At 51.0% G+C, this 22,659-nt stretch overlaps 1 protein-coding gene across 6 annotated transcripts in view; it reads right to left on the reverse strand.

The window, feature by feature from the left end:
- Positions 1-10,097: 10,097 nt before the first annotated feature.
- Positions 10,098-22,659, reverse strand: part of Nkd1 (NKD inhibitor of WNT signaling pathway 1) — an 89,026-nt gene continuing 76,464 nt past the window's right edge. For all 6 annotated transcript variants that reach the window (XM_020182521.2, XM_074056022.1, XM_074056025.1 and 3 more), the window contains one exon: positions 10,098-22,449. In XM_020182521.2, the coding sequence (XP_020038110.1) occupies positions 21,860-22,449 (590 nt within the window). In that variant the 3' untranslated portion in view covers positions 10,098-21,859. The remainder of the gene's footprint in view (positions 22,450-22,659) is intronic.

A 22,659-nucleotide genomic window follows, 5' to 3' on the forward strand; every position in this document is an offset into this window, starting at 1 on the left:
AGGTTCAGGCCTCCCTCTTCTTCTAAGGACATGGGTCACTAGGTTAGGGCTCACTCTCCAGTGTGACCTCATCTTAACAACTCGGCCTCTGCAAGGTTCTATGTCCAAGTAAGGTCACCTTCACCGGTACTGGGGTAAGGAGCTTGAATGATTATTTTTAGGGAAAAAATTGAACCCGCAGTATATAACAGGAGACTGGACTAGGTTATTCAGGGCACTTGCCCACCTGGCGGTCTAGGATTTTTGTGGGATAAATCATATTCTAAAGACTGAACCAAATGCTAGTTTGTCCAGGCTTGTCTGCAGTGGTCTATTTTCACACAATCCTGAGGGCCCCATGGATCCCTGCCTGAGCCACCCTTCCTATGTCCTCTGCCCCATCAGCTGGCAGCTGGGCTTGGGTCCTCCTTGGCTCACCCTGGCTCCTGGAGTCCACCATTCAGTATACACTGGGCCCCCTCCTTTGCCTCCCTAGTCAGATGCCATCACTTGATGGCATCACTTGAAAACTACAGCATCGTCCTCCATGGTCCCATGGCTCTGCAACTTGTCTCCTTACTCTGATCTCCACGTAAGGGTGAGTAAGAGCTTTTGAAACCATCACTGGATATCTTGCTCTCCAGCCCAGGCTTCTCAGAGGCTTCCTGTCATTCTCAACATCAGACCCAACTCCTCCCCAGCCTGCACACCTGGTCTCACCTGGCCCCTGATAACCTTGCCCCGTTTCCTCCACCATCCAGGCTTTTGGCCCCCAGATCCATCCATATCTGTCCTGTGCAGGGCCTTTGGTCCTGCTGTCTTCTTGGAGGGCTCTTTCCATACCAGGCACTGTCTCAACTCAATGTCTGACACTCAGGAGACCACCTCCCTGTCAAAGGGACTTTGTCCTGCTTCCTTCCTTCCTTCCCACCTTCTTTTCTTCCCTCCTCCCTCCCTCTCTTCCTCCCTCTTTTCTTTCTTTCTTTCCTTGTGCTGGGGATGGAACCCAGGACCTGGCACATTCCAAGCAAGCACTGTACCACTGAGCTTAAACAAGAGGGTGGTGGATTCTTCGCGCTGTTTTCGGTGGGCAGTGGTACCCAGCTAGAGGTGACTGGCATGTTGCTTCTCCTGTCTTTATTTTCCTTTGTTATTTGATATTCTTATCATGGATTGACCCTGTCTTTTCATTTATGGTGGAGGCACAGGCGTTCCTTATTAAATGACAGCCATTTACATTTGGCAAAGGCAATCTGTAAAGAACAGCCAGGCCAATGGTGGCTAAGAAGGAGGTCCTGAGGGGAAGAGGGTAAGGCAATTCTGGGCCAGGTTCTGCCACAGAAGACACTGAGGTCCCAAAAGGGAGGGGACAGGTCTGGAATCACACACAGATGGATAGAATGTGAGCTCTCTGACTCTTCCCACTGGCCACCCTGTTTTACCAGCCCTTACGTGGGCTGCTGCTCTCCTTCTGGAAACACTTCCACCAACACTTCAGAGTCCCTGCCCCATTTACGACATGGAGCTGCAGGGAGATGCAGCTCACCCTCCTTGACAAGGCTCAGACAAGCAAGTCTGGCACCTGAAACCATGTTTCTGCTCTGAGCCTGCCAGCAACTGCCTTCACCACCGCTGCTCAGCAATCTCACAGGCCGCGCTTTAAATACTCTTTCTCCTTTTGCTGTGATCAAAGGAATTGCTTGTTCCCCTGATAGGTGACAAAAATCATCAGAGAGACTAATGACTTTCCCTGGGAAGGAGAAGGCAGGGTATTGGGGCTGGGCGACTTCTAGAATTTTGGAGGTGGGTGCAGAAATAAGGGTGGAAGCTACTCACACTGAGAGAAGGGATCCCCTCCCCTCAGCAGACTGATAATTTGACACCAACAGGCAATATCAGCTGGGTGGTCTCCCAGCATGCATTTCCCTTTCTCCTGGCACAGCTGCCCAATTTTGCTTTGGGCAACCAGACTTCAGGTGATGCTGACCCCACTCCAAGGCCTGGGACTGTGTGCAGAGTTCAGACCTGGCCAATAGGAATCTCGTACACTCCTGGCCACACTGACTGACTTTGAGGTGAGCACGCGAACTAATCACCACCAAAGAAGCAATCTTGGGGCCCTTTCAGACTGACTGCTGAGAGAACATTTCTCTCTGTGGCCTGCCCTGCGCAGGGAGCATCCCATTCACAGATGTCTCAGGGACCCTCTGCAGAGACAAAGGCTGAGACAGTGAAGCCAGTCCTTTTCCCATGGGCTTGCACCAAACAAGGTGGCAAGGTAACGGATGGCCACCACTTCCAACTCCCTCCATGCCCATTGGCCCACCAAGGAATCCCCATGTAGAAGCATGCCAGTCCAGGCATGTGGATAGGAGGAGAGGTTAGAACCCCAAGGGAACTTCGAGCTGATCAGACTAGGGTCCCACACCAGCCAGACCCCTGGCTGCAGCCTTCCCTGTCTCCCTAACTCCAGGTCAGGAACTCTACTTCATCTTAGTTAAGAGAGACTGGGTTCTGAGACAGTTACCTAAATCAGAATGTGGGCAGCGATTAGACACTGTAGAGGCCTGTCACATCACGGGTGTCTTTCTTGTACTCACAAAGCCCAGAACCATGTGGACATCTCTCCAGAAAGTTTTTCTTCTGTGCAGTGGCTCAGAAAACCAGGCTGCTTCTTCCGTACAGCTCTGCTGTCTCAACACAAGCTTCTAGGTGAAACAGGTAGAACCACCACAAGGGGACAAAAGGCAAAGTCTGGGCCCTTAACCTATTTCTTGTTAAAAGCATGTTATCTGTTTTTGTCTGCCTCCATCCTTGTACACTCTTTGTCATAAAACACTGCATTAGGCCACAAGGTCAGAATGTTCAGACTAGGAGCCCCTTATGTCTACCACAAATACATCACTTGTTTCCTACTGGCTTTGCTACAGATCACATTTCTGACCTGTGGATTATGATAACATTTGCACTGGTTTCTTTGCAAAACCTTTGAAGCATACTTTTGCTGAAAACACTGAGTTCTTGCTAGAGCCTTTAGATATTTGATAGATGACTAAAATGGGGTGAAAGTTTCTGCATCTCAGTCTTAAATCATGTCAGCCCCAACCTTCAAGTTAAATTCTACTCAGCTCTACATGAGGACATGTTGATCACTTGAGAAATGTTTTGTCTAAGACGACCTAGGGGCTAACTTGATCATCTGTCCATGGGGGCCAATGGTGTTTCATCTACCCTACCCTGAATGGACTTCACACTCAGTACCCACAGTTCCTTAGCCTTATCATAAGGTCCAGACCAAACAACAAGGCCAGTGCATTTAAGCAAGATGATGATGCTGGCAACAGGAAGGACTCAGCAGTCCCTGGGTGAAGTTACTGCCCATTAGCCCATCAAGGGCAAGGTCAGGATGCTTGCTCTTGAGAAGACAAACATCTTTTGAAAACATGCCATGTCCAAACTCTAGCCACTTCCCTCCCCACTCCCCCCAAGTCAACAAGAGTCTGCTGTTCTCTTTTGCTCAGTGAGCAGCAGTCTGACCCGGCTCTGGATTAGTGCTGTCTTCCTTCATTTAGGCTAAAGTCAGTCAGCTGAAGTCCCAACAAAGGACCCTTGCCTGTCTTGTTCATGATATGAAGCTTGGCCTAATCTCTATTGTTTTCGTGCCACAAGATCCTGCCATCTGGTATCACAGGGGCAGAGGGAGGTGGAAGGTCACAGACTGGTTCTACATGCTTCCTGCCAACACTGGCAGCCCAGAAGGAGCCTCATAGCTCTGTGTGCTGTGAGGGGATGGGGATCCAGACGAAGTATATAAAGAGTAGAGGATCAGCAGAAACCTCTGCTACGTACCTGTCACACACTATCTGATACAATCCATGTCCACTCTGCCACCTCCCGTGGGATCCTCCCATCCCCTACCGCACACCTGCTGAGGACGGACTCAGTGCTCTGCACTGGGTCCACCACAGGAACGTGACAGTAAGCAGCACACAGCAAAGATTGGAGGACCAAGTGCCCTAGGTCACCATTTCTGTGCAGCTTTTGGTTAACAGTACCTCCATCCCTCCCGATTTGTGACTCCAAATGCTCATATCCCATTCCTTGTGTGCTCCCATCCCAGCTTGCTTATCTGCATAATGGAATAATAAGAGATGTGTAAAGGGTGTCTAATAACAAGGACACAAGTGAGTCTCAGATTGGCAAAGTCTCACAGCCCTGGACACAGCAGCCAAGATTCAAAATCTGGGCTCAGATTCTTTGATTCAAGGTGCTACCTTGGTCCTTCTTCCTCCCCGCCGAGTGGGCCAGAACAGCAGACCTTTCCTCAGACTCTCAGAGTTTCCATGAGAAGGAGGGCTCAGGACAGAACCCTATAAGCTAAAGTGAAGGTTAGCTGGGCCTGACCTTTAGTCACCTTGGTCCCCTGGAGGCAATTTGAGCCAGTCCAGCCTGACCTCTGAGGCATCCCAGAACTGGCTCTTTACTTAAGTTGTTCTAGGTGGGCCACAGCTGCTATCCTGCTGCCTAGAACCCAGACAGAGTTAGTTCCATGCCCCTCGACACTCACTGCGCTCTCTCCACACACAGATGTGGTTGAAGAGCTTACCATGGGACGAGTGAGGTCACTACTGCCACCATTACAAACATGACCCTGAGTCACTGATTAAAACCAGGAGGGGATTTTAATCAGCCGGGGCCATATGCTGCTCATCCTAAGATGAAAGCGCAAGCACAAAGCGTCATCTCCAGAAGGATGTCGTTAAAGGAAGAGCAGAACAGCAAGTGGCATCTTTCATCATTGCAGCTGCCCCTCGCCCGCCCCACTCTCATTAGGGCTTTTGGGAACATCTGGACCCCGTCTATTAGACAGCGCTTACAATGTCATTGTGTTGGACACTGCTCCCAAGCCCACACCACTCTAAACTTCCAAACAGACAATGAATGGCTATTAATTATAGTTTTCAAATCAGCAAAATGATCCTTCATTAACGTAATTGCCTCTTCTACTTTATCAGGAAATTGTATTCTCTCTTTTCATGACTCGGCATCAGAGGCCACCCTCATGACCATTGGCGGACTGTGTAGGGTGAAGCCTGCTTGCCCCTTCCATCTCCACACCCCACATCCTCCATGAGCCAGGAGGTCACAGAGTCCTCTAGAGTGTTCCACAGGGTTGTCTGGGTAGGCGTGGGGGCTGGGTGGCTGCCATCCATGGTCCAGGTCAGGCTGGTCCCAGATTGGAGAGAACTGGACCTTGGTCAGCATGTATTGGATGACACAGGGGGACATTGTAGGTCATCGTGTTCTGCATGACTTTGGACTGCTCACTACCTGTGTCCTCACTGCCGACAGCCTAGAGATCACCCTCTTTCCCACACTAGCTGAGGGCTTGTGCCTTATTAACCCATTACAGAAATTCACAAAGTAAGATTTGTTCAGAACTGCAGAAACAGTGGGCAGCTGTGCTGGGTCTCAGACTCACTCAACTACCTCTCCAAAACAGGGCCTCCAAGGAGCATGTGATAAGCATACAGATAGCATTGCTGTTCAGGGAGGTTCGCGCCTCATCTTCTTAGTCTTGGAGGGAGCTCCCAGGCCCCACTACTCATGGGTTGTCATGTAACTTGCTTTGGCCAATGGGACGGGAGTGGCTTTGATAGCCATTGCTTCTTAAATGGTCCAGAGATGCTTAGAGAAGGAAAGGAGGAAGGGTAGGGAAGATGAGTGAGTGAGAGAGAGAGAGAGAGAGAGAGAGAAACATACAACCAACCACAGGTCATTAGCCTTTGGAGTAACCACAGGTCATTAGCCTTTGGAGTGATGGGCCAAATATCTTAGACAAATGAAAGAATCTCCAGCTTTACCTTCCTCACCTGTGAAATGGACATGAGCAAAAACTTGTCTCCCAAAGGATGAAGTGGGCAGGACTCTGCCTACAGGCCTTTGATCTCCAGTGGGATTTGGGTACTGTGACATCAGGGCACAGGGCAGGGAAGTGGCTTCTTCTCCAGCCCACTCCATGGGCTCCTGAGCCAGTGTGGTCACTCTCAGCTTTATATGGATGTAAGTCACCTGGCTTTGTTCCAAAGCTGTGTTTTAAGCCCCTTCACCTCATCTCATTGATGCGTTAAAGGTGTTACAGAGAGGCCCAGGTGCCCAGGGGACAGGTGTGATCTGGGCATGTGCAAGGGGCCTGGGAGGAGCACCTGGGTGCAGGGTCAGCTAGGGCTCCCTGGAGTAGCTGGTCTTGAAGGACAGGTATCACCATCCCATGGACCCCTGCAGTTTTGACTGTGGCTGCTAAGGATTGTCCACAAGTCCACATACAAGCAGAGTCACAGCTTGTCTTCTGATAATCCCAAGGCCTTCCCCAACCCTGCAGGAAGCGGGGGGCAGAGGTGCACTCGTAGAAGCACCCGAGACATGGTGTTGGCTTGTCACCTCCCAACTCACTCTCTAATCCCTCACTCGCTCCCTGGCATCACTCTACCAAAGTCATCTGCTCCAGGTCCTTGCCTTGGGATTCCTGGGGGAACCTAGGCTAAGACCAGAGGTAGCTGGGAGAAGGGCAAGAGCAGACAACACAGGGGAGAGGAGCAGAGTGGGAGGGACAGGAGCATCTTCCATTGTCCAAGGACAGTCAGGACCTCAGTGTGACAGGAAAGAGGCAAAGTGCAGAAAGAATGACAAGACAGGCAGGAAATGTGCAGGTGTCGGGTAGGAGGATGCTCTGCTGGAGCGGGAGCTGAGCTCTTGTCTTGGGGCTGTGGATGGTTTGCAGCAGGAAGTCAGAGTCAGGTTGGAGTGTGAACCATGCTTTCTATCTGCAGAGTGGGGAGCAGGAGGGAGCGAGGCCATGGGAGAGCTGTCTCTGGGATGGGAGGGCTGGCAGAGCTCTCTAACAAGGAGTGGCCACTGGGACAGAGGGGCTGGCAAGTTCTCTTTGGTGCAGAACCAAAAGGTGTTGGTAATTGGAGCAGGGATGAGGGAGAAGGAAGAGCCAAGGATGGAACCTGAGCTGCTGATGTGGGCTACTGGGTAGTTTGTCTCGTTGTTTGCTGAACTGGAAACAAGTTATGGGGTAGAATGGTGAGTTTGGGGGGAACGTGCAACTAGAACTCTTTGTCAGCAGTCTTGAACAAATGTCTAAAGATCAAGGCCACGGGATAGATGGCACTGCAGAAAATAAATCTACAGACAAGACAAGTGGCCAGGACTGAGCTCTGAGTCACACCACTATTAAAATGTTTCTGAATTTTGTAATAATTATAGATTCACAGGTAGTTGCAAAGATATTAAAGAGAGGTCCCATGTAACAACATATGGAGTCATTTTAAAAGGTCAGGCAAAGCTGACTGCTACAGGTGGCCCAAAGAGGCTGGAAGAAACCTGACAGGGTGTAATGTCACAAAGGCAATTTCACTTCTGATTTGGTTGGACTGCAAGTGATTGTAGTTCAAAGAAGTAAGAAATTGCTTTCTTCATTTAATAGTCTAAATGTAGGTGTCCACACCTGGAACAGAGGACCCTCCATCCTCAGGGGCCCAGACTTCTTCCAGCTACCCCATCATCTCCAGAGTATTACTCAGCCTCATGATCCAAAACTGTGGCTAGAATTCCAGCCACCATATCTGCTTTCCATGCAGCAGAATCTAAGAAGGAATAGAGAGGAAAGGAGATGATAACAAGTATAAATAAGCCATTTATAAGATGGCTTATAAGTAAGCCATCTTTAAGGTAGACTTCCAGGAGCTGCTGTTTAACACGTACGATCAAAATGTATTCCCAAAACTTAGTTGCAAGAGTCTGAGAAGCATAGCCTTCATTCTTTAACTCAAATCCAAATGTCTATTACCAAGGAAGAAGTGGAGCATGGATACAGGGAGCAACTAGCAGCCTGTGCACAGAGTCCAAGGGCAGAGGTTGCTCTGAGAGAGAGAAGTGGCATCATGAGAAACAGCTGAGAAGTCATGGAATCTAACACTGCAATAAATGTCCTCTGGGTCAAGGGACACGGCAGTCAGAGGCAACTCAATGGGGATAACGACATTGATCATCTGGCCCCAGAGCCCTTGGTTCTGAGCACTGTACTTTTTCCAGGTGGGTGGGGAGAAAGATGGAGGTGATGGAGATGAAGGTGCCAAAAAAGCATGGTGACAGGAGAGTCAGCAAGAAGTGAGGCAAGGAGAGAGAAGAGGACAGTGGGAAGCTGGCATGTCAGGAAATGCTGAGAGGGCCTGTGAGGGGCTGGAGGGGCGGTGTGCATTTTATGCCTTCTGAGGTGGGTCCACAGTGGGTTCAGGAGTGGCTGGCTATAAAGAGAGGAGGTCTTTGTCGGAGCAGAAGCTACCCAACCCAGTGCTGGGGCTTAGGCAAGTGCAGAATGCCCTGGATTTGGGTAGATGTCAGGAGGGCAGAGGTTCAGCCCCTCGAGCTCACCCACCCCCCATTAACATTCTCAAGGTCATTATGACATCTGCCCCAAAGCTCAAATGGGTCTCCACTGCATCCCAGGAAAATATCCAGACTCCTTACCTAACCCTTTGAGGCACTCCCTAGCCCCTGGCATAGACCAGGAAGTGCTCAGCTGTAAGCCACAGCAGTTTCCTATCACAGCTCTGCCATGCTCCAGCTTCGTCTTCCTGCATCAATCACTGGAGTCAGCTGGTCCCTCTTCCTGCTGCCAGCACCTGTGACTGTGCTGAAGCCACCTTCTGGTCATCAGTGCTCCTGTGCCTGAGTGTGGGAACTGCCCTGGACCCATGACTGGCAGGGGTAGATGGATAAATACCCCAGCACCCCAGCACTGAGCAGACTTTCGTTCGATTGAACTGCACGACCCACAGCTTCTGCCTCATTTTCCCGCTCACCTCCCAGTGTTCTACCTCAGAATAAACTTGCACCAAATCTTAATCTCAGGATCTTCTCCCCAGAAATGCCAAACAAGCTGTGGCTGCCAGGTGCAGTACCCAGTGATACCCCAGTGGTCCCCTTAGGACCCAGGCTTTGTGGTCTTCAGGCTGCTATTAAGATGGCTGCCACCATGACAATGTCTTAGAAGTTCCTCATCAGTCTTCTCTTCAGATGTCTTTGGCCAGAATAGAGTCACATAACTGTTCTCAACCCAGTCACTGGTAAAGTGATGGCTTTTCCAAGGCTGGATTAGACTAATCACCTATGGGCAGAAAGGGCTGGAGCACACCCCTGTCAGTCATCCTTTCCAGAATGAATAGTCCACGGTGGGTATGGGAAATAAGGCAAAAGCAGCTGCTTGACCCTCCCTGCCCAAGAGTTAGTTCTGGTTTCTTCCTGTCATGCACTCATTCCTTCCGTGAGCACATGCTGACGTGTAGTATAGCTCTCCCTCAAGGAGCTCACAGGCTAGTTGTTGGAGCAGCACGGGCCCCAGTAAGGCAGGGGCAGGGTGAAGAGGCATGACTCTGGGGATCCCCCTGACCTCTGGAATGCTCCCCTCTTTTCCCCTCAGGAGCATGCATCCCCCATAAAGCCCCTCTCCTCCAGGAGGTCTCTCCTGATTTCCCCCACACTTTGGGGATGGGGACCCATTTTGCCTCTGAGCCCCGTGGGCCTTCCAGCTGGGACACAAAACTCCGAAGTGTCCTTGTGTCCCCATTACGGGTGAGGGCTCCAAGAGACAGGACACTGTGTCCCCAGGGCTGACCTCACCCTGGGAGGAAGGCTGGTCCCATCCCAGCCCCCATGCCTGCCACACAACCTTCTTCTATGTGTCTTCCATCAGTTTCTTATTTCATAAAAATCAATTTCGGTCCCGTTTTTTCCGTATACATAAAAGACTGTGGCATCAATTAGCCTTCGTTCTTTCTCCCCTCCTTCCTTTTCCTCCTGTCTTTTTTGGAAACCTCTTTGTAGGGAAAATCTCATATTTCAGCAATTTGCATTATCCACACACTCGGCTTTGAAGTCTTAAGTTAGGGTAAGAAAGGACCCACTTATCTGCCCATAAAAAATGTTCAAAGCTTATAAATTCCCTGAAACAGATGTACATTATCATTGGATTCGCCTTCCTTTTTGCTCGAGCATGCCTAATAGAGTCTGGGCCGCCCCCTGCCCCTTCCCCGCCCCGTTAGCATCTCCTCTCCACAGAAGCCGCTCCCCACTGGGCCAGGCTGACTTCAAAGGTCCCAGGCTGTCTGTGAGAAGCAAAGCACAAAGCGGGAACACAGGGGCCTTTTAAATCCCCCACGTTTAAGTCAATATCACGCCTGCCTGGCAGAGGGACATAAGTCAGCTCTTTCCTTCCTGCCTTTAGGACCCCAATGCAAGGGAGCGCTGGAGTCATTGGCCTCTCTCTCTCTCTCTCTCTCTCTCTCTCTCTCTTTTTCCTTTTTATGCCTTCTACTTAAGGAAATGCTCTTCAACAGTCAGGAGCCATAGTGCTGATCCTACATGTAGAAAAACAAGTGAATCCTGAGTGCCTCCGTGGGAAAGGATGTCACAAACCACTTCTGTTCATGGAGTCACCATCGTTATCTTTTAATGAGATGAGGGGCCCCTCTGCAGGTTACTGTTTCCAATCCCTTCTCAGCGAAGTGAGCAGTGTAGCATCCTGTCTTCCCCTCTGGCCACCCAACCAGTTGATGCGTCTCTCAGGGTAATGAGCTCACTGCCCACCACAGCCCCCTGCCCCGCCCATCCTGGGCACACTCCTTGCTGCACTCAGCCCTGCTGACCTCCACCATTCATCCAATGGCTTTTCCTCTCTCCCACCTCAGGGCCTTTGCACAAGCTATCCCCTCTGGCTTTCCTCCTCAACCTTGCAGGTACTCCTGGGAGAGTTCCTCTCCTGCCCCCAACCTCAATCATGTTCCCCTCTGATGTCCCTTCCAATGTGTCTCCCTGAAGCTATCACAGTGCACAACAATGTGACTTTTATAGGACTACTATGCTCCTACCAGGCTGCAAGTCCATGAAGGTAGCTCCAGATGATGTCTGTTTTGCTTAGTGCTCATCATGGTTGCTGACACATAGTGGTTGATCACTAAAGACTGGAAAATATGGTGACCGGAAGACTGAAATCAGTGTGTTTAGGTGTGGCACAGGGAAAGGCCGGCTGGGCCCAAGAGGTCCCCTCTGAACCAGATTCAGGTCATTTTCTGTTCTGATTAAATCTTGCCCCAAAGTTTGATTTGGGTGGCTCCTTGCAAATGGGAAGGAGGTAGTGTAGCCACAACCCAGAGAATGACATGCAGTAACTAAACTGAAATGCCAAATCCTTCTCCAGAAGGAAGGAAGGAGGGAGGGAGAGAAGGAGAGAAGAAAGGAAGGCAAGAGTGAAGGAGGGAGGAAAGATGGCACTGAAATATCCTGGCCTGGAATTTCTGCACCAAATCAGTCACATGCTGCTTTTTGAGGACAGAGTCAGAGAAACCAAGTGAGCTTGGCTAAGAGGGCCAGGGACCCTTTTCCTCCTGAGAGGATCTTGCAGGGGAACCTGAGCCACTGGAGGTCATTCAGGGCCCCTGCTGAGAGCCCACAGGCCAGCACCACTGCCCCTTTCCTCTGTGTCCCCAGAAGGTCCTCAGAAGATTCCTGGTTTCAGTATGCACAAACGCCACCATCCCTGATGATGGAAGAATCGACAGTTCCCAATCTATTCACCAGCATGTCCCACTGCCTGTCACCATGAATGCTTTGCGCCTGACAGAAGGTTTCATGTGGGGCCTGGCTGAGGCCACTCAGGAGGCCAGGAGTGTGTGTTCAGTCAACAGACATTTGACAAGTGCCATCTGAACTGGGCCCTTGGGATTACAAACTAATCCTGAGATTATTCGGAGACCAAGATACTGCCTTATGGAAGTTGAATACCCAGAGGTGTACACAAGTACATACAGGGAACCCTCACTGCTCACATGGGCTGCATGCAAATCTGCCTGCTTGCTAACATGTACTTGTAACTCCAAAATCAGTATTTGTGGCCTTTTCATGGTATCAGTGAACACTTGTGGAGCAGCGTAGCTGTGCATTCCCAGCTGAAGTTGAACAGGGTGGCGCTCTGTCGTGCTAAACAAATGTCCCCTTCATGGTCTGTTCAGTGCCATTGTGTGGGGTTAGTAATCTTGCTGTTTCAAATGGTCCCAGGCTTATGCAGAAGTGCCATCTGGTGTTCCCGGGCACAAGGAGGCTGTGACACGCCAGCAGCACAAGCTCTGTCCTCTGTGAGATGCAGCACTGCTGGCCATGCCCAGTGTGAATGCGACATTTTCTAGTTGAACCGGGTGTCTTTAAATAATGACATGCACAAAACCAGGCTAGGCACTGCTTGGTTGGTAACAGTGTTGTGACCCATTCTGGCAAGAGTCTCACCCCGCAGATCCCCCAGGAGTGATGGCTCAGTATTTGCTAATTCAGTATTCAAGGTGACTTTATAGAATGTAACTACCAAGATGAATGAGTATAGAGTGTGGTCACTGAACTGCTCAGCATGGGAATGAGGGGACCAGGGTGCCATAGTGTGTGGGCCCTCAGCAAAGCCTCAACCCTATCCCCGGAGCTCCCTCCCTCACATTCACTGGACTGGCAGGATGATGGAAGGTGATGGAGAAGGGTTGGCCCTGGTCAGTCCTTGCCAAAGCCTACTGGCCCCCTGAAAGGGAGGGTCAACTGGCTAACAGCTTTTCTCTATTGACAGGTGTCATGCTTGTATTTAAGCCTTCCACACGTTAACTACAAGTTTGGTAAATCACTTCTGTGGGCTGTAACTCATTTTCCCCATTGGTTCCTCACAAGGCTGTCTGAGTATGTAGTAGGCACTCCATAAATGATAGACACAGTGACTTACACTTCCCAGCAATCCTTCAGCTTTGGGGTTGGGCCCAGTTCCTTGAGGACAAGGATGGACCCAGATGCAGGACAGCCAAGAATGTTCCAATAGCCTCGCTTCCCCAGAGAAGGGGCTCTCAGGTGCAGGTCCCTACCACTGCCCACCAATGGGACTCAGAACTGTCATTCCCAATGGCCCATATCAGGATGGGGGCAGAGGGACCATCTCATTGTGCAGAGTGAGACCTGGGGCCCAGAGAGGGCAGCGCCTGCCCAGGTCCACACCTCCAGTCAGGTCTATAGGAATGAAGTGGTCCCATGGAAGGGAGGAGGGAAAAACAACAGGCAGGATGGTCTTCGAGCATGTGGCAGAGATATCATGCCCCAGAAGCTGCCCCTCAGGGGGCTCTGCAGCCAGGCTAGTGCTGATGATTCAGTGCATCTTCCCCAGAGTGCTCAGGGCCACACTCTCCTAACCACAGCTACCACTTACTGACAGCTGCTGTGTGTCTCTGTGCTGAGCAGCCCACGCCCATCTGCCCATTCACTCCAGTCCTCACCAGAGCCCTGTGAGGCAGGTACAGAGAAGAAACTGTGGTAGTGACTTTCCTCATCGCCATGACTAAGTACCTGACAGAAACAACCTAAGGGAGGAAGGATGTACTTTGGCTCAATGCTTCCAGATGGTTCAGTCCATCATGGCTGGCTCTGTTGTTTGTGGGCCTGTGATGAGGTAGAGCATCATGGTGACAGAAGTATGTGATATAAGGGCTTCCTCATGTCATAGCAGACAGGAAGTAGGGAGCAGGAAGTTACCAGGGATAAGACACACCTGCAGAACCCACCCCCAGTGACCTACTTGCTCCAGCGAGGCTCCACCTCCTAAAGTCTACAGAACTTCCCAAAATAGCACCACTGTAGGCGTTAATACATGAGTCTACTGGGGACTTTCAGATTCAAACCATAACGTAAACCAAGGTGCAGAGAGAGCAAGTCACTTGCCCAAAGACACACAGCTGGTAAGTGGCAGAACCGGGATGTCAACCATGGACCACGCGGCCCATCTTAGTCAAGCCGCCGGCCTGCATTCTGTGGCCTGGCTGCTGGATTCTGTCACCTTCTCAAGCTCTATCCATGTAGAGGACCCAAGATGTCAGGTCCAGAAAATTTACAGCCATACCCTCCTGGTTCTACAGGACCTACAGCTCACGCCTGGGCTCCTCTGCCCACTCTGAGCCCGAGACCAGCAGCCTTTCTCTCCTGCCTCCAAGAGAACTGGGGGCATTCACCAGGGAGCTCAACATGGAAGAAGCCTCTCTCATATTTCTTGTCTTGCTGAAATCTCCAAGGACCCTGGAGCTGAGTCATCAGGCCCACTTTACAGAGAAACAAACTGAGGCTCCGGGGAGGCTACCGGCCCACAGTCAGCCACTCAATAGTGGCATAGCAGGAGTCCAGCCAGTCTGTGTAGATGATGCAGTTTCGACCCACTATGTCTCTGTAGGAGACTTGGGGAAGTGTCTCACCTGGGCCAGGGTCCCTCCAGCTAACTTTGCCCCACCTAAATGAAGAATATGAGTGAGGGTCTCCAGGATTCCCCCAAAGACCTCCCATGCCTGAAATATCCATCAGTCATTTTTGTCTCTGAAACTCTGTCTTGATCAGGTCCAGTTTTTAACTGACGACCCCTGAGGTTAGCTGTTAAGGGGACCCAGGGGCTGTGAGCCACAGGCCTGAGGCCAGACTAGGGAAGGGATGGGGGACAGGTGAAGGGGCTCCAGACCAGGCCAGTGAGACATGTAAGCCATTTGAAGGGGTGTACATTACTTGGTTCCTATGGATTGCTACCTGGCGGAGCTTGATCCTGGAAGGCGGGGTGGAGGATTGATCTCGTTTTCTGATTTTTATGAGAAAAGCCCCCCCGCCCCAAATCACATCTTTAGGTCTAAACTTCAGATTTTGGAAATTCGTTTGAAGTGTTTGAAACCCTGGGCTAAATGTGACATGCTGTTGGGCAAGGTACAGTCTTGGTCACCAGGGGGTTGGCTCTGAGAGTTTCTGAGTGGGCAGGGAGGCGGGTCAGAGCTCCAGGCCCCACAGCTACCTGGGGACACAGCCCTGGGCAAGTTGGCCTCAGCCCTCTCACATTCCTCTGTCATGCACCAAGAGACCCAGCACCAAGAGACACAGCTACTGGACTGGCATACCAGCCCTGAATGTGGCCACCTTGGGGCCTCAGCAACACAGCAGGACCACTGTGGCCTTGGCAGTCACGATCAGGATGGAGCCAGGTAAACCTCTCCCCAAACACCACAGATGCTATTACCCTGTGTTCTGCAGATAGACGACACTGCAGCCTGGGCTGGGCTTGGGAACAAGTATCTGTCTGGACCACACATGCCCTCTGGAATCCCTGTTTCCCGATCTCTATTGTGAGAAAAATCATTCTTGCCAGACCCCTAGCAGTTATTCAAAAGCACAATGAACATTTGACCACATCTTCATGGTTTTGGGGGAAAAACTCTAAGATGACACATGAGGACTTTTCCTTTTTTTAATTAGAGCTAAATTACAGCCTTCTGTCTATTTTAGTTTTTTTAATTTAAACAGTAAGAGACTTCAGGTTATTTTCTTTTTTAATCCATATTTAGGAAAATTGAAAGTTGTCAATGATGTGTTGCTTTCCCAAACTTTTATTTGCAGTGCTCCAGCTGGGCAGGAGGACGCCATGAATCATTAAGAATGGAGAGTGACCAACATGTATGCCCACCCCCTCCCTTTGCCTCCTTCTCTTCTTACCCCTCTTCTGTTTATTAACCACCTGTGCGCCATGACCTGAAGAAGCAGCTCCCCTCCCCAAGAGGAGTCCTGCCTGCAAGAGGCTGCAGACCAGGAGGAAGGTAACCCTCAGGCTGGTACTGAGTGCGTCTGCTAAGGTGGCTATAAGAGAAGCTGACTTGTCAGAAAAGGAAGAACTGCACAGGTCGGCTTTGATGACCTCATTCAGAATTTTGCCATCAGAAATATCTCGGAAAGTTATTTTAGTGAAGCAGGGAACATTGTAGCTCAGGTGGAATTGAGGTGACTTTCCCAGCGCTAGGGAAATCTTACAGCCATGTTCCTGCTCAGCTTGTCCCCCCTGAGTTCTGGGTGAGGCCTGGGCTCCTGGCTCAGGCTCTGGCCATTCCTCAGGACAGCTTGACCTTAGTCTTTCTTCTAAACCCCTAAGGCCCACCTCACCTATGTCACTGCCTGATGGAGGGCTAGGAAGGACCATCTGAAGGGTCTGCCCAGACCTGACCCCAAAGCAGATCCTCATAGACACAGGGCAGGGCCCCATAAGCTTGGAACCAAGCCTAGGTCTGCACTGCAGCAAAACGGTGCTGCTGGTAGCTGCACCAAGCCCTGCTCCCCAAGGCTGGCCTTGGCCCACAGGGCCCCAAGACCAAGTGCAAAGACAAGGGAAGGAAGCTTCCAAGAGCTCACTCACATCTCCCCAATTCCAGATGTCTGGCCCAGGCAGAAATCCACATCCCAGAGGTCACCTGGGGTGACCAGATGGGGCCACTCATTGGGCTTTCCAGGGTGCCCGTGATTCTATAAGGGAGGGGGGTCGGTTGGCAGAGCTAGACAGCAGGACAGTGAGGAAAAGAACTCAGCCTCCAAATGGAGAGTGTTTGAGTCCTCCAGTGCTCTGGTGTGATCATGGTTGCTTGTTCCAACATCCATGACATTTTGGAGGTCCCTAGTGAGGCTGGGTCGGGGGACTCACTCTGTCTCCCCTGCCACCTAAAGCCATCCATCCTCCCCAAGTCCCTGCTGTGCCAAGGCACAAGGTCCTGGGATTCTTACAGTGGTCTGTGGGCCCAGCTGCAACACCAGCTCCCGGGGGCAGAAAGCATGTTAAAAGCACTGGTCCCTGCACCCCATTCTCAGGCCCATCTAATCCCATCAATCCTAGGTGGATTGGGGGGTCTGCATTTACCATGCTCCCAGGGAAATTCGCCCAGCTTCTGAAGTGAAGTACTTCCCTCCAAGGGCCATCCTAGCTCATCTGCAGGGAGATGCAAGGCTCCAGGGTCTCAGCCTCTACATAGGATGTCACCTTGGGGCCTTAAACATCTTAATGCCTAGGCCACACCCTGGACCTGCAAATCAACATTCTCAGAGGTGGACCTACAGATTGGTCTCTGGAAAATTCCTCCAGCTGATTCTGAATTCAGTACTCACAGAATGAGAGTCACTGGTGTGAGCATTCTGCTCTGCCCCTCTTCTCCTCCCGAAAGTTTGGCCTATGCCGAAGCCATGCCTGGAGGGACTCACAACTAGGTAGGGACCCTCTTGTCTCCACCAGGCTCCAGGCTAGATTAGCAGGTTTCTATTGTGTGGGAGGTGGAAGCTAAAGGAAGACATCCCTATGGTCGCTGGAGTCTTGCTGGAGACAAGGTGCCTGGGGAGGCTTTGCCACTTCCTCCCAGGCCCAGCTGCTGCTACTGGAAATAGGTCTCACACTCACCCCCACCTCATTCTAGAGGAAGGAGCTGTGTATGGGTAGCCATTTGCAGGGAGATATTTTAATCAGAAAAACCAGGGTGTGAGCTTTTGGAAGAGAGGTGGGGTTTAAGGATCCACTGGCCTGGAAGGTGAGACCAAAAGCCAGGCCAGACACCCTGCGGGGTGTTACCACCAGGAGCGGCATAACTTAGTAATGGGAAGGCACCTTGGCCATGGTATTCAGATGGCCGAAGCATTCATATCAGCTCTGCAGAACACAGCACTGCCTGCATCCAGAAAAGGGGTGAGTGCAGGGCCTTTGAAGCCAGGGCAGCTGCCTGAGCAGGACTGAACTCAGGGCAACACTGCCTTGGGGCCTTTAGGCATGGGCAGTCCCTCAGGGTCTGCTGTGGAGCTGAGGATGGTAGGTAGCACTCACAGCCAGCTGGTTCAGAGCACATTTGGGGGTCCCCTTTCATTCCCCAAGTGCTGTCAAGCCTTGTAGGAGCCATTATTAATGTGGCTTCCAGAGGTGAGGTGTAGGCAGCCCCCCTCCTCCTGCCACCTCTGTGCTTGCCTTCCCTAGAGCCCAGCAATGACTTGAGAGCTGAACACTAAGAAAAGCAGGGAAGACAAAGAAACTGCTCTTGGGTATTCCCTTTGCCAAAAAGTCTAATTGGCACAGCTGACATGTTGTGCACCAGCCCCTGGCTCTTTACCCCCATGCTCCTGGAGAGATGAGAGCAGGCCCTGTCACCAAGGGCCTCCCTGAACATACCACACATCCTCGGTGCCTAGGGACAGCCACAGAAGCAGACATCCTCCGGCCAACCAGCTTGTGCCACGTGCCTGTACGTCCAAGGCTCACAAAGCCTGAGTCCTGTCCTCCGCAGCTTCTCCAGACCCAGGAGATCCCCCCCATTCCCCAAGCATCAGATCTGCAAACAGGACCAAACTTCTTACCCCACACACCTGCAGGAAAACCTTACCAAGAAGCATGACTGCCCCTTCTAGTTTGCTTTTCCTTTTCCTTCCTCTCTTATCTCCCTCCCTTCTTCTCTTCTTCCTTCAATTTCTTTTTTTTCTAGTGGTACTGGGTTTTGAACTCAGGGCCTCCCACTTGCTAGGCAGGTGCTCTACCATTTGAGCCACACCCTCATCCCTTTTTGCTTTAATTTTTTTTTTCAGGTAGGGTCTCATGCTTTGCCTAGGGCCAGCCTTGGGCTACAATCCTCTTACTATGGCCCCCTGCACATGTAGCTAGGCAGGCCACCATGACTAGCTTATTTGTTTATTGAGGTCTTGCTAACTTTTTGCTCACACTTGCCCCAAACTTCAATCCTCCAGATCTCTGTCTCCTGAGTAGCTGAGATTACAGGTGTGAGCCACCATGCAAACTCTTCCTTCAATTTCTAAATATTTGATACAATTACTTTTAGAGGTCACTAACAATAGCATCAAAATAAAAATCACACTTGAACTCAGCAGTTCTGTGTCGACACCTTCTATCACTTTCTGTCACTGGTGCTCTTGTGGGTGAACATTGAGACAAGCCATACACAAGGACCCTCCACACAGTGTGTCTGTCATAGCCCAGGATGAGAGATGACCCACAGGCCTGCCAGGAGGTGACAGTGCCTTTAAGCAGGAGAAGGCTGAGCAGCTGTTAGAGTGAGGAGGACAGAGCTCAGTGACCCAGGGGGAGGTCTCCAAATATTAGGTTGCAGAGAAAAGGGCACAAGTATGAATACTATGCTGCTCCTTGTGCAAAAATAAAAGGGTGGGGTGGGAAGGGGATTAGGCAGCCACTTCAGGGTTTTCATTCTTAAAAATAGATCTGAACGGAATCGTGCAAAATGTCAGCATTTGTAAATTCTGGCTAGGGAGCTCACAATTACTGGTAGACAATTTTCTGTTTCATACTCTGTGTTTGAAATATTTTAAAAACAAAATGTAAATGTGAAGATACTTCATATAAATGCATTTATTCTGGTAATGAAGGACAGCTAACACTTTGACAGTGATCACAGAGGGGAAAATGACTGACAGCACTGCACTTGAAGCCCCAGGTGTGAAGCCAAGGGGCTAGGACTGGAGCCTGGGCAGCTGTACTCACCACCACCACCAAACTGTGCTGACAGGTCCCAGCAGGTACCAAGAAGCAGGCACCTGAGGATGTGGGCTGGGATGGAGTGAAGCTTACTTTTACTGTACACTTTTCGTGCTATCTTAACCTTACATGCGCACATCACTATTTTTATAAGTGATTTTTGAAAGTTGCGTAAATTCCAGTTTCTGAGAAATAACAGAATCCTAACAGGTGCAGGGCAGGAGTTGGCAACAAGGGACCTCCTCTTGGCAGGTTGAGATACCACTGTCAACCAGAGGCCCCACTGTCCCATCCCTCCACATTTCCATTGTCATAGCCAGGGGGCCATGAGCCCCTCCCTTGCTGTCTTCTATACTGCCCCAGTGAACATGTGCCCCCAGATAGGCAATGGTGATTGATCCAGGGGTACCTAATGTAAGCCCAGCCAATCAGAATCCTTCACTGGGCTTCCTCTAGTGGAACGTCCTCTCCTTCTTGTGTGAGACCCAGAATGCCATGTCTGAGTCCAGAGACGCAGGGTCACAAACCAGTCTCTGCTTCATTCATACATGAGCCTGTCATCTCATCCACCTACCTACCTGCCTGCCTTCCTCCAAGTTCAGCTTGCTGGAGTTGGATCTTGACAGAAGAGGAAGCCGCAACCCCAAGCCAACCAGGGATAACACTCTCTACAGTGGTTAAGGGATCTTGTGGAATCCTAGAACCCAACACTGCCACTACTGTGTGGTCTTGTCAAGGGAGATAGTTAACCTCCCTGAGCTTCCGCTGCCTGCCCCTTATGGTTTCTCAAGGGCTTTATCAACCCAGTCCTGGAGTAAAATGAGTACAGTGACAACTAAAGCTCCCTGCCTTCAGAAGTAACTGCTTTCCAATCACATTAAAACCAAACTTGAGGTTCTGGGAAGAAGGCACCCCACTGGAGAGGCAGCAGCAGGAGGGAGGGTCCTGATTCACTCCCGGCTCCCTCCCAGAATACCCGTGTGACCCAAACCCACATGCTCCCAAGCCATCTGCTCCAGTGGCCTCATAGGACTAAGAGCAGCAAAAGTGGGTCAGGGTCCCACAGCTGACTACATTCCTTGAGTGAACATCACAGCTCCTCCAGGGTCCCCAGCTCCCCCAACCTTTTGTGGCTGAAGATGACACCTCTCCCAGCATCCAGTGCTACCCCAGATTCCGCACTCTCTCAAGAGGCTCTGCCCCGTGTTGTCAGTAACCCCTTGATTAAATGCTCCTCAAATTGCCCATAGTGAGATTGTCAGTGATTCTTTTCCTGGTCTTCCTGGGTTCTGACCAGACAAAACACTGCCCTGTTAAGGACACTGCACCAAGAGCTCAACTCTGGCTATTGTCCCCACTCCCTCCAAGCTTCTGTGCCCCAGTAGGCCTCTTTAAAGTCTGCAGACACAAAACCCCAAGAAAGGACCTCTGTCGATAGGCAAGTGCTATGGGTACCTGACAGAAATCTAGGAGGCACACTGGGTCACACCCAGGCTCAGGGAGCATCCAGAGAAGCAGACCACTGATTTCTGCATGCCAGCAAAGATACCTGAGAACGTATATTTATAGAAAGATATCGATATGGACAGGTGGCATCTACCTATAGATACAAGAAGCTGTTAAGAGAACCACAAAGATGTGTAGGTGTTTGCCACTGGTAAAACATGAGGTTTCCAACCCCTCTGCCACAGCCAACACCACACAACTGCTCCATCTTGGAAAACCATGCCTGTTTATGTGATTGGTTCCCTCTAGCAGTTTAAGGGATAGTTGTTAAACGTGGGTGCATCTTTCAAAAGCAGAGAGAAGGAGGGGCAGGAGCAGGAGAGGTGTTATTTTCATGTGGCTGCATGGCAGAAAAGATGGGGCTGGCTTGGGCCAATGTCATCGTCCCATTGGAAAGGTGGGAAAGAGAAGTCCAGGAAGGATAGCTTAGGTTGGGACATAAAAACACAACAAAACAGGGAGGTCGCATATCTGCAGTTCGCTGAAATACCCCGTAGCACATTACAGTCAGTTAAGGGCAAAATCAAACCAGAATTCACTAAGAGGTAGCAGCTGTTTGTCCTCTCCGAGATCATGAGATCTCTGAAGCCAGGCCAGGGAAGAGTGTGCTCCTGAATGGTCTGGGCTGGGGCAGAGCCTAGGCTGACAGCTCCCGTGGCACTGAGAAAAGCAGGCACATCCACATGAAACCACAATCAGGAGTCCCGAGGGAACCTCTGCCATCTACAGGCCCCTTCCAAGCCCACAGTCACTTCTTGGGTGAGTTATGCAGTCCCCACAACATATAAATAAAAGTTTAGTTCTGTGTTTCCATATATCTTCTACATGAAGGCTAACTAAATATTAGTGGAGTAACAATAATTATTAATAACAATAATCATCATAATAACAATAATTAATAGAATAATAATGCCTTGGGGCATGGGGAGGGTCCTTCATATGGCGGGTGGGTCTTGGGCAGGGACGGCTCTAGGGCTGGTAGAAGTGGTGGTAATGGTGGTGATGTTCGTGGTGGTGGTGGTGTTCATGTCTCTGGACCGCTTGCCCAGCCTGGCTCTCGTAGACCACCACTGTGGGCAGCTCCCTCACATGCTCCCGCCCCGCCATGGCACCACCTGTGGCCAGTGGTGCCTGCAGGCCCCGGCATCCTGGCTGGCTCTCCTTGGCTCGGTGCTTGTGTTTCTTGTGCCCGAGGGGAGCCAGGGTGGGAAGGAGGGCTGGGCTGGCAGCCAGATGGGCAGAGGGGGATACTGCAGGGACAGCAGGTGCCAGTGGGGGCTTGCTTCTTGCCCCTCTGGCTACGTGGCCCACACCCACATTTTTGCCCTGGGCCTTAGGGGACCTCACAAAGTGCTTGCTCCCGTCCTGGGTGCCCCGGAGTCGCTGCTGAAGCTCAGAGACCTTGGCGAATGGGGTGTCAAGAAAGTGGAAGGAGCCCGGGTCCGCACCTTGGGGCTTCCGGTGTGGGACGTGGATGGCTTCTGGCTCATGGGAGCGAGATCGAGTGGGGTTGGAGGTGCGAGGGGGCAGTTCTGACTTCTGGGCCATTGAAGGGGAGCCTAGGAACCAATTCAACAGACATTTAATGAGCACCTGCTGTATGCAGGTACTCCACCCCAGAGATGAGCCTGCCCCGAGTTCCGCCAAGACTGATAAAAGCCAGCTCCTCTTTCTCACAGCACCCACCCTCCTTTGCCAGGCTGCCTTGGAGGAAAGTTCTCTGAAGTGGAACTTTCCTGTCTGCTAACTGGGAAGAGCTCGGGCTGAAG

Source organism: Castor canadensis, chromosome 15 (genome assembly GCF_047511655.1).
Source record: "Castor canadensis chromosome 15, mCasCan1.hap1v2, whole genome shotgun sequence".
Classification (NCBI taxonomy): Eukaryota; Metazoa; Chordata; class Mammalia; order Rodentia; family Castoridae; genus Castor; species Castor canadensis.